Source organism: Microcaecilia unicolor, chromosome 7 (assembly GCF_901765095.1).
Source record: "Microcaecilia unicolor chromosome 7, aMicUni1.1, whole genome shotgun sequence".
Taxonomy (NCBI): Eukaryota; Metazoa; Chordata; class Amphibia; order Gymnophiona; family Siphonopidae; genus Microcaecilia; species Microcaecilia unicolor.
The window spans coordinates 260,439,707-260,451,939 of NC_044037.1; the positions used below are offsets into that span (position 1 = coordinate 260,439,707).

Genomic DNA, 12,233 nt, shown 5'->3' on the forward strand with positions numbered 1-12,233 from the left:
GCCAGGCATCCAATACGGAAAGAGCAGAGGAGGCAAGGGAGAGCCCATAGGTTAAGGGCTGAGAGATGGACAACCGGAACACCAATAACGGGGATCCAATCCCCATGAAGCAAGGAGGCAGGGAAGATGCTGTGAAGGGAACCCTGGCCCTAAACCGACGGAGGGAGTGCCATTACCGGCAAGGTGAAGGGCGTGACAGTGCCTAACTTGAGTGCCAGCATTTACACCAGATTTCAGCAGGAATAAGTCTAGCACCCAAAGTTAGGTGTGGGAATCAGCATTATAAAGGGTGCGTGTCCTTTAGAGAATAGCGCTTAGCACTGATTTTTTTTTTTCAACACCCTTTTTTTAGTGCTATTTATAGAAGTCCCCCCTGAAAGCCCACATTTTTTGGGGCTGCTTTTAACTTTGTCCCTTACTCACCTGTACAATACCCCTGTTTTAATCATTCTCATATTAAATGATACCTCCTCATTTTCTGTTTGACTGTCTTGGATAGAAGAGACAATCTCTTAACGTATTTGTGTACAGTACTGTGTTCATCTAGTAGTGCTATAGAAATGATAACTAGTAGTAGTAACAGTTCTTGTTTGATCCCTACTAGTACACTGTCACTTAACACTAGGGGTCAAAGTGTGTCACTTTTCATAAAATGTTTTATGTATTCCCCATTTTCATTGAAGGTGATGGTAGTCTGTTCTTTCACTAGCTGCCAGCTGTTGTAGCTATTCTTTTTCAGCTGTTGCTGTTTATACAGTGCCAGACAGCTGCACCTTATTGTGATTCAACTCTACAATTAGATATTAGTTACTTGGTACACAGTCTAGGCAGAAACATTCTGCATTAGAACACGAACACATTTCAAGGTACAGGCAGGAAAGCACACTGTGGAATAAATTGTTAAAAGCACAGGTGTCTTTTTCATCTATAAAATAGAGGCTAACACATCTAAATTAGTCATATCTATATAAGTAGATTTTTTTTTGTCTGCAGAATGCAAACACGTACTAACAGTCATTTAGAAATGAAGCATTCAGGGGTACTGCTTTATGCCACTTTTTAGACGTTTTTCTCTTTTGAAAATGAGCCCCATAGTCACATACCAATGTTAATTCTGACTATAATATAGCTACCTTATGTTTGAAAATTAGCAGGATTTGTATAGGCTGTCCCTGGTTTCTCTTGTCTTAAATTTCAGTTCCTTTCATAATTATATAAACATATGAATTTTTTTTATTTTTTTATCGACTCTTCTTAAATCACTTTCCACTTCTAACAGTTTCCTACTTATCTCTGGATATGTCTATCTTCTCACTCCTTCTTAAACAGAAATTTGGACCAGGAATCATAAGCATGACTTGGATTAGTTCCACTTCTGGTTTATACTAAAATACCATGGAAACAATATCTCCTGTTTATTCCCATTATACTTCTGCCTCTCAGCAGATCTGGACTCACTAGCCCAACCTTTTCCATGAAAAGGAACATTTATTCAGTTTAATTTTACTCACTGAGAGAAAGTCTGAGATGGCAGGGCCTAGTGTATATTAAAGGTAAATTGAAGCCCCGATGCACAAAGCTTACCGTGCTGGGAATTTTTGTTTTAGACTGGTTCTAGCCAGTCTAAAGAAAATGTTATTTAACTTGTAATGCACAGTGGGGTTTTCTGTAGCTCTAATGTGTTCCATTAGCAGCCACCGCGAACCCTATGAAAATGTATTACAATGAGCTCATTAGTATTCTAATCAGCATTCCGGGCAATGCACAGCTTCAGAGCGCCTAAACTCTAACAAGCTAATATTATAGCCATTCTGGAGCTGTCGGAAGAGGAAGGAAACACAAACAGGCAGATGCAAAGGCTGCCTGCTTTTGCCCCCTACCTCTCCATTCCCAACCCCCCCCCTTTCCCAGCGACCCTCCCCGAATAATTTAAATTCCCTGGTGATCCAGTGGACTCTGACCCTGACCACCCACACCTGGCATTTGACAGCTCGGAGTTGCAAACAGCGACCGATGCACACAGGGGGATCCGTGCAGCTCATTTGCATGCGATCTCCTTTGTGCAACATTCGCTGTTTGTGACTCGCTAAATTTTACTGAGACAGCTGTATTTTACAGCTGCCTTTGTGCATCAGACCCTGAATCTAATAGCAAATTTAGATTACAGCTTAATATTCACAAATCTTCAACTTGGCATTATATGCTTCACATACAAAATATAATCACATGATGTTATGTCAAGTAGAGGTCAATGATGGAGGAATAGTGACTTGTACAACTGCAATCATGTCACAAAGTAGATGTAAAACACTGCAGCTTGATTAATTTTTAAACTGAAGAAATTTGATCATGCATCCCCTTTTTAATCCAGCTTCACTGGTTGCCTGGGGAGGCCTAAATCATTTTTAAAGCATCTTGTTTAGTTTATAAAATACTATCTGGTCAATCTTCTAAAAAGTTCTATTTTTGCTTTAGGGATTCCTCCGGTAGATTGAGCGAGCGCCACACACTGAATCGAGGTCTTATCTGTTTCCTATCAGTTTCAGGTCTAAGAGTAAAATGATTTTCAGAAAGTTCATTCTGTTTTCAGTCTGTTAAAATTTAGAAAGTTTTACATTTGTATTGATTTTAGTTCTTATTTTTTGCCCCTTCTCTAATCTGTAGCTTGTGCATTATCCGTCATCCTCCGTACTCCCAATCTTAGCTTCCTACCCTTTTCTCAAATCAGCCCTCTTCTCTCACTCCTTCCTATTCCTAGCATCTGCCAGTATTAGCCACCTTCTCTCATCCTTGGCCCGTGTCAGCCCCAAACCATAGCAACATCAAGCCTCCAGCTCCCTTCTCCTCTCTTTCTCCCCTCATGACTACGATTATTCCTCTTCTTATTCCCTGCTTCAATGCCCATGTTAATGTCCGCTTTTCTCATGCTACTGGTATCATGCCGGTACCACCATTAAAACGAGTTACCTTTCCATTGTAGGTCTCTTTAACCGAGCTGCCATGTGAAGTTCACCCAGTTCCATTTTGACTGCTGCGTTCTCTCCCCGACCGTCAAAGTTGGGAGAGTGTGTTTAGCAAGTTAATCTAGGTCTCGTAGTTGTGCTTGGGCAATCTGGACCCCCCATCCATAGAAGACAGGTGGCCACCCTCCATTGCCCTGCCAGTAGATACCCCTATTCAAAGGGATATCCTTAGCATCGCTACCTGGTCAAATGGTCCCCTCTGCACCTTGCAACCTCTGGCTACCTTCCCACAGTGAGGTTTGTCCTCTCTCTCCTTCCCCGCGCTGCATCTGACACTGGGCGCTGTACCACTTTCAAAATCTCCTATCCTTCCCCTTGGTTCCCTGGGTCATCTTCTCATCTCATTGGTCCCTATCTTTTCCCCTCCCCACTTCTCCCTCCCCCTCCTACCTTTGCCTTCCTGCAGCCCCACCCTATTTGTGTGAGTCCTCCCTCCAAATAGTCAGGCTCTGATCTGGAAACCAGTACTATGGATCCTTTTAGCTCCTGCATTCACAAAGGCCCTTCCATGTCCTGCCCCCACAGACACAGTAAGTATGTATCATAGGGGGCATGATGTGGCAGAGTCTTTGAGAGTGCAGGACTTAAAAGGCTTTGTGGTGCTGGTTTCCTATCTTTATTGCTACCTCTGCCACATTTGCTATCACAGGAGCAGAAGCTGAAGGGGTGATGACAAAAGGGCAGGCAGGGAGGGGCAGGGTTTAAATATAAATGGATCTACTGGGCCAATGTTGATCATCTCCTTTGTATTTCTCTGAGTCTCCAGCATCCACCCTCAGACTAGTGCCTCCTGTTCCTCTCTCAGTACACCACTGATTGAGTTTTCAAGATATCCAGATGTATTTGCTAAAAGGGAATTTAGTCCTAATCTGCCAGATTCTATATATATAGGGCCTTAATTTCTTCACGGAAATCGAAGCATAGTCTATATCAATGCAAGCAACTTAATTGGTTAACTAGGTAATCAGTGCTATCAATTGGATGTTAACAAGCAATTATCAGCACTAATTGGCATTATTTAAGATTTACATGCAGAACTCGCTAACTGTATTCTGTAACATGGTGCGCGTAAATTCTAAGTTGCATAGTTGAAAGGGGGCATGGCCATAGGTGATTGTGAGCATTTCTAAAATCTATGTGTTATAGAATATACTCGCTCTGTGCCTAATGTAAGCATCAGGATTTACGCCAAAGTAAAATGTGGTGTAAATGGCTACAACTAAATTTGGTCACGTGGAGAGGTGTTCGATCTATTCTATATACCACATGGAAATTTAACCCTATTATATAAACTTTGGGCATATTTTTTCCATGTTGAATTTTCAGGTGCTATATACAGAAATTAGCCCAATGTGTGCTTAATGTGTAGAAGTAGCCTGATAGTTAATGCAGTGGCCTAAGAACCAGAGGAACTGGGTTCAATTCCCACGGCAACTTATCAAGACTCTGGGCAAGTCACTTAGGAGTCCTTTTACAAAGGCGCACTAATAAGCACGTGCTAAATGTACATAGGAATATGGGTGTCTCTAGCGTTTAGTGCTCACTAAAAACGCTAGTGCACCTTTGTAAAAGATCCCCTTAACCCTCCATTTCTCCAGGAACAAGATAAGTACTTGTGTGTAATATGTAATTTTAATTGTAACCACAGAAAGGCAGTATATCAAATTCCATCCCCTTTCCCTGAAAATCAGGCTATCATAAAGGGTGCTTTAACTATTTTTTTTAATATATATATTTTTTTAAAGGCAGCGTGTCATAGGCAGAGAATGGACTTGGAAGTGTTAACCAACTAGTGCATTCATATTAGCACGCGCTAATTGGCTAACATTGAGTTAATGGGGGAGCACTTAGAATTCCCTAAATATGAGGCAGTAAATGCTCTTGCTTTTTTTTTTTTTTTGCAAGTCCCAAGCACTAATGGAAAATTTAGCATGGGACTGCAAAAAAACAACAACAAACCCCCCCCCCCCCCCTATTTTAGGGACATACTAGAAATGGGCTTCATACAGAGGAAAGTCCCATTTTAGCGTGCATTAAACCCATTTCCTAGTGCATCTTAGTAAAAGATCCCCTGCATGCAAATGCATCTCATATATATTCATTGTGGATATCCTGAAAACCTGATCAGATTACTGTGTCTGATTACCTCAGTGTCCCAGATATTGCATAACAAAACTAATAATTCACAGGGCTAAGAAAAAGCCGTTTTTGTTTTCCTGGATGCCTTTTTATTAATGTTCTTTCCACTATAAGTTGATTTGATTTCATTGGGGGGGGGGGGGGGACTTCTAGGATGTAAAACAAGACTGATCAAAACATTGAGCACCAAAAGACTCATCACCTGCCATATCAAAAATAGTTTATTATTTATGACTCCTGCTCAAGAGAGCAGTTTCCTGGCCACTCATCACTTCAATAAGGCATGGCAGATTTGATCAGGCCTTGGAAACTCTTCACAGTAGGGTTCTGTCAACTACATCTCTTTTATATCCATAGTGCTACCAGAAGCGTAGCCAGGTTTTGATGTCAGAGGAAGCAGATCTTTTGTAAACATAGGCGCCAGTGTAAGCCTGATGTGCTGATCTGCATAGGCACCATTTCATTCAAAATCTGTTTGAGGCAGCAGCTGCTCCCCTTGCATCCCATCTAGCTACGCCTCTGAGTGCTACTGTCTCATTGACTTTTCCTCTATGATAACATTCTCATGTCTAGACTTTAACTGCATTGTAACTAGTGCTTTAAGGATGAATGCCATTATTGTTTGTGTAACTTAACTGTCACATCTCTGAAGACTAAGATCAGTGACTTCTCCTCAAGGCACAATAAAGAGGTACAAAGTGAAATTTGTAGTAACTGCAGGCTACAGAAATTGCATTAGCAGCATTAGATAGAATCAAAAGAAATATTCAAGGAGGTTAGCTGGGTATGGTAGGAGTCACATTATACAAAGATTAAACACCACTTTACAGAGTTACAATATTTTCACATTAACACTCTGTCTTCTGTTGGTAATTATTCTTAAAATGCACCTCTTAAGAAGGACGTGTTAAGTTGAAGTATTATTCCCCTTTGCAGTATCTGATTAAAGGTTTAACAAGTAATTGTCTTGCATCTGTTCTAGAATGCAAATAACTCAATGTGATTTTCTTTTTTGGTAAAGAGAATCTTTGTGCTCAAATACCTCTCCTTGCTTAGATTACATCAAAAGAAATCTAAATGCTTACCAAGTTAGACAGGGCTTGCTGTTTGGATTCTTTATGGAATTCTAGTTTTTGACCAGAAAGGATAATCCAGGCATTAGACCAGTTTTTCCTTCAAAGAGAAGATCAAATGATTGAGTTAACTTAAAATAAAATTCCAGCACTACTTTTCAAATAGATAAAATGAGTGTGTGTTAACAATTCTGAGGCAGTATTCTGTATCAAAGTGCATCAAAAGGAGGATGTCAGGGTAATTTCATAACTGGGTGCATGTAGACGTTATTATCAAATTTTCAAAATGAAAGCATGCACTTACCTCCATTATGAAAATTACCACTGGGAATTTAAGGAGTTACATTTATTACTACTACTACTTATTTCTATAGCGCTACTAGACATACGCTGTACACTAACTAACTCCCTAATTCTATAAAAGTCACCAAAACATTTTAATTGAATAAGCTAATTAGCACCAATAACTGGCTTTTAATAAGGAATTATTGGCACTAATTAGATTCAATTGGCATTTAAAGGTGTAAATTTAGGTACAGGATCTACGTTTAAAATTTACATGTGATGTGAAAAAGGGGGCACGGAAATGGGAAGGGCATGGACGGAACAGGGATGTTCCTAAAATTAATGCATGTTGTTATAGCATAAGGGGGATCTGCACCTAATTTAGGCGCATATATTTGCACCACATTTCAGTTGGCGTGATTCCTGCATATAAGCACTATTCTATACAATGTTCCTAACCTCAAGCATGGCTTATAGAATAGCGCTTTTTTCAGTGCCATATATAGAACACATATAAGATAGTCCCTGTTCGACAGAGCTTACAATCTATTCAAGTTAACCCACCACTACAACTACATATATCATCTGAACACAGTTGTATCATGCCTGCAATGTTATATGTAAATTCTATGAGTTTGCCAGATTAACACCAAGATTATGACATTTGTAAGAGCATATATCCCTGATGCAGCTAGGGTGAAACATGGTATCATGTGGGATTCCAGGTCTCCTGATGTTTGGTTGTTCATTATTGGAGTTTCATTTAAAAGTCAGTGTATGCAAATTTTATATATTTTTTTAATTGAGAAGGATTTATTTCACATTAGAGTGTGTTATAAAATGAATCCATGAAGAATGAAGGGCATGGATATTAGCTTATCACTGTCTGTTGTCAGTCTTCTGATTATCTTTATACTGTTGATAACAGTGAGGGGTGTATTGTATGGGGTTTTTTTTAATATCTTGATTTTACTGACATAATATGAAACTAAGCTGTTTTAAAAATGTCTGTGTGCTTTTATAACATAGGTTCCTACAATGACCCTTTGTAATGCACAGATTCTATCCCACAAATTTACACTTGCTTGAAGAAAGGGTACATGTGTGCATGTACTATAAGAAGGGAATTTTATAACAGGCCACCTATAATTAGGTATCTAGCTGTCACCCTGTAGGAACCTATTCTATAAAGGAACATAGTCATCTACTTCCTTTATAAAATACTAGTCTAACTGCGTAAATACACATTTAGCAGTTATTCGCCAGCCCTTATGCCAGCCATAGAGGTGGTTTAAGCGTTAATGCCTAAATTCTAGAGATTTATATGTGGTATTTGCAGGCTGTACTGTAATGATGGGCTACATCTTTCTGTGACAGGAAAAAGGATCCTTGGGGACAAATTCAGACAGTATGTTTCCAGACATTTAAACTAGAGGGTGGGGGTGACAAAAGGAAACAAGGGAATTCAGAAGGTCACCCCTAGAAAAAAAACAAACATGATGGCAAAGGGAAAGGTCATGTTTACCATATGAAAAGCAATGAGCAGAAATGCTCATAGTCTAAGTAAAAAAGTTCAAGATTTACAAGCCCTGATGTTTGAGGAAAACTTGGATATTGTTGCTATTACTGAGACATGATTCCCATGAATGGGATGCAACCATACCAGGCTATAATTCTTTTAGGAAGGATAGGGAGGGCCAAAGAGGTGGAGGAGTGTTGCTGTATGTGAAAAACAATATCAGAGTAGCTGAAATGCAGGGAACCTGAGGAAAGGAAGAAGCTATATGGATTGTCCTGGAAAGAGAAGAAGGAACCTGTATCTACATAGGTGTTATCTACAGAGCTCTAGCACAAATGGAGATTCTGGACAAGGATCTGATAGAAGATATCCTTAAGCTTGGTATGAAAGGGGAGGTGCTATTGCTGGGAGATTTCAACTTGCCTGATGTGGATTGGAACATCCTGTTGGCAGAATTGGAGAGAAGTAGAGAGATCGTGGATGTCAGTCAAAGTGCCTTGCTCAGACAAATGGTGACAGAACCCACGAGGGAAGAATCAACTCTGGATCCAGTGCTCACCAATGGAGGAAGTGTTTCCAATGTCCGGGTGGGTGCCAACCAAAGCAATAGTGATCATCACATCACATCATATGGTTTGATATAACAGCAAAACCAGAGTGCAGACGTACAAAACATAAAGTACTGGATTTCAGATGTACTGATTTTGGTAAAATGGGAGAATATCTGAAGTAGCAGCTGATGACATGGGTAGGCATAGCTGAAGTGGAAGCACAGTGGTCCAAGCTGAAAGTTGCTTTAAATATGGCAACTGATCTTTACACAAGGAAAGTAAAACCAAGAGAAACAGGAAGCCTATATGGTTCTCCAAACAAGTGGCTGAAAAAATAAGGGCAAAAGAAGCTTTTTTCCAGAAATACAGAAGAAGGCAATAATAGGATCACTGTAAAGATTACCAGGTTAAACTCAAAAAAGCGAAGAGGGAAATATGGATAGCAAAAGCACAGGCAGAGGAAAAACTGGCTAAAGATGTGAAAAGAGGTGACAAGACAATTTTTCTGGAGAAAAGAGAAAAGATATGAATGGAACTGTAAGACAAAGATACTAAGAATAACTATGTGGAGAGTGATGAGGATAAAGAGAACGTGCTAAACAAATACTGCTCTTCGGTGTTCATGAAAGAAACTCCTGGAGAAGGACTGCAGTCGGCTGCCAAGGGTATATCTGGGAATGGAGTGGATATTGCACAGTTCACAGAAAAAATAATTTAGAAACAGCTTGAAAATCTGAAAGTGGAGAAAGCTATGGGGCAGGATGGGATACATCCTAGGATACTGAGGGAGCTCAGAAATCCTGGCAGGATCTCTTATGGATTTATTTAATAGATCTTTAGAGACAGGAGAGGTTCTGTGGGACTGGAGATGAGCTGATGTGGTCCCTATTCATGAAAGCAGAGACAGAGAAGAAGTGGGAAACTACAGGCCGGTAAGCCTCACATCAGTGGTAGGAAAAATAATGGAGTCGCTGCTGAAGGAAAATATAGTTAACTTTCTAGAAGCCAACGGGTTACAGGATTCAAGGCAACATGGCTTTACCAAAGGAAAATCCTGCCAAACAAATCTGATTGACTTCTTTGACTGGGTGACCAAAGAATTGGATAAAGGACATGAGATAGATGTAATCTATTTGGATTTCAGCAAAGCCTTTGATACGGTCCCTCATAGAAGATGTCACGGAACCCGGGATGGTGAGCCCTTGGGCTGCAGCCAGGCTGCAGCAGACAAGTCTCTGGGGAGGCGCAGAGCAGAGGCGAACCAGGCACTGAATACAAACAGGATACCAGACATGGCAAATAGACAGCACACTCAAGACAAGCAACAAGCACCACCAGAAAAAGGAGATAGACCACTCAGGAGGGCCTCACGTCCAATCTGGAACCCACTCATACAGAGTCCAAGCATACGGGTCTCACGGCCGAAGTGGAACCAAATCATACCAGAGGGAAAGGAAAAGAAACAGAACGGAATCTCTTGAGCAACTACTACTCAAGCAGTGCACACACACTGCACTAAACAGAGCCACAAACAAGGGGTTAAAAGACTCTACACACAGGCACAAAGAAGCTGAAGGGGAAAAGACTTAGACTCACATGGTAGAAACCACAAATAAAAGATTAAAAAAAACACACAGGAAGGCAGCACAGAACTGGGCTTAGAACCCTAGCTATAAATGAATAGTCCTAACCAAGTCAAACAGACATCACACAGAGAGGTTGCACAGGGCTGGGCTAGTAGTCCCAGTTAAACAGAAGAACCACCCACTCAAGCACAAACAGAACCCAACAGAGAGGACACTCAGGGCTGTACTAGATCCACAGCTATAAATGAATAATCCTAACCAAGTCAAACAGAAATCACACAGAGAGGTAGCTGAAGGCTGAGCTAGTAGTCACAGCTAAATGGAAGAGCTGTCCACTCATGCCACACAGAGAGGCAGCTCAAGGCTGAGCTAGTAGTCACAGCTAAATGGAAGAGCTGTCCACTCATGCCACACAGAGAGGCAGCTCAAGGCTGAGCTAGTAGTCACAGCAAGCAGAAGAACCACCCACTCAAACAGAGAGGATGCACAGGACTGTGCTAGTAGACACAGCTAAATGGAAGAACGGCCCACTCATGCCACACCGAAACCACTCAAGGCTGCACTAGTAGTCACAGCTAAATGAAAAAGCAATCCACTCAAACACAACCAGAAACTTCACAAAGAGAAACTCAAGACATGGCCACACAGAGGAACACTCAGAGCTATGCCATACAGAACTCAAGGATAAGGGAAGCCACTCATGAGGGAACACTCTAAGCTGTACCATACAGCACTCAGGGAAAAGGGAAGCCACTCAAAGGAATACTCAAGAGTGTGCCACTAGGCACTCAAGGAAAAAAGGGAAACCGCTCATAAAGCTACACAAGGCTGGCCACGCAGCACTCAAGGGTAAAGGGGAGCAAACTATAGGAATACACTCTAAGCTGTACCATACAGCACTCAGGGAAAAGGGAAACCACTCATAAAAATACACAAAGCTGACCACACAACACACAAGGGTAAAGGGAAGACACTTACAGGAATACACAAGGTTGTGCCACAGCGTCAAATAACAGACACTAGAGACAAAGGGAAAAGTAAGCAAACAGGGAAAGCTGCCTTTACATACACAGATCAAATAAGGAGCAATGCTCACAAGAATCAGGAGACAAACACAGCAAAGAGTTAAAGCAGTTTAAAGGAAAGGCCTGCTTTTAATACACATCAGAAAGAAGCAGGGTTTACATTGCCGTCAAAGGTTTAAAGCAAACAAAGGGAAAAACAAACAATGTTCTTACCAGAACTCAGCCAGGAAGGGAAAGGAAAGGCAGGCAAAGCACACCCAGCTGTAAGGAGGCAAGGTAATCAAAGAAAGCAGCTAGGCTAGGGAAGCAAAGTAATCAAGGAAAGCAGCTGGGCTGGCAACAACCAGCTCTCTGAACAGTGAAAGGTAACAAGGGAAACCACACAAGGAAACAGAACAGGTTTATGCTGGAGAGCATAGATAACCAGGAAGGAATCTATCCAGGTTGAAACCAGAACCACACACAGAAAAACAGAAGAGGGCTTTGCTTGGAAGTAAAGTTTACAGGCTAGTAATCCATACAGGTTTAAAGCAGAACAACACACATAGATAAACAAAAGAGGGCTTTGCTTGAGAGCAAACCTAACAGGAAAGTAATTCATACAGATTCAAACCAAAACCACTCACACAGGGCTCAGGGCTGTGCCACAGAGACACAGCTTAACAAGAAGACCAGTTCCCTCAGAATCAAACAACAGTACAACAAGAAAAAGGAAAATAGATCTGTTGCAAAGGCAAGGCAGGAAAGCTCCCTGGGTCCTTATAAAGGAGTAGGCTGATGATGTCACAAGTAGGAAATGAAGCAGAAGCAGGGAGACCAAAGCGAGGCTTGGCTAACAGGAAGAACAACAACAGGAAAAAAGTCAGACTGAAGAGGTCACAGAGTAAATATAGAGAAACAGTAGGTTTGAACATAAGGGCACGGCCACAACTGTGACAGAAGACTCATGAAGAAGTTGAGAGGGCTGAACTTGATTGGAAACTGGTTGACCGACAAGCGGCAGAGGGTGGTGATAAATGGAATCTACTTGGA

General features: G+C 41.2%; 1 protein-coding gene across 1 annotated transcript in view; it reads right to left on the reverse strand.

Annotated features, from left to right (window-relative positions):
• ARHGAP15 (Rho GTPase activating protein 15) overlaps positions 1–12,233 on the reverse strand; it is an 816,107-nt gene that overhangs the window by 780,828 nt on the left and 23,046 nt on the right. Inside the window, exon 3 of the mRNA XM_030209134.1 lies at positions 6,248–6,335. Coding sequence (XP_030064994.1) covers positions 6,248–6,335 — 88 coding nt within the window. The remainder of the gene's footprint in view (positions 1–6,247; positions 6,336–12,233) is intronic.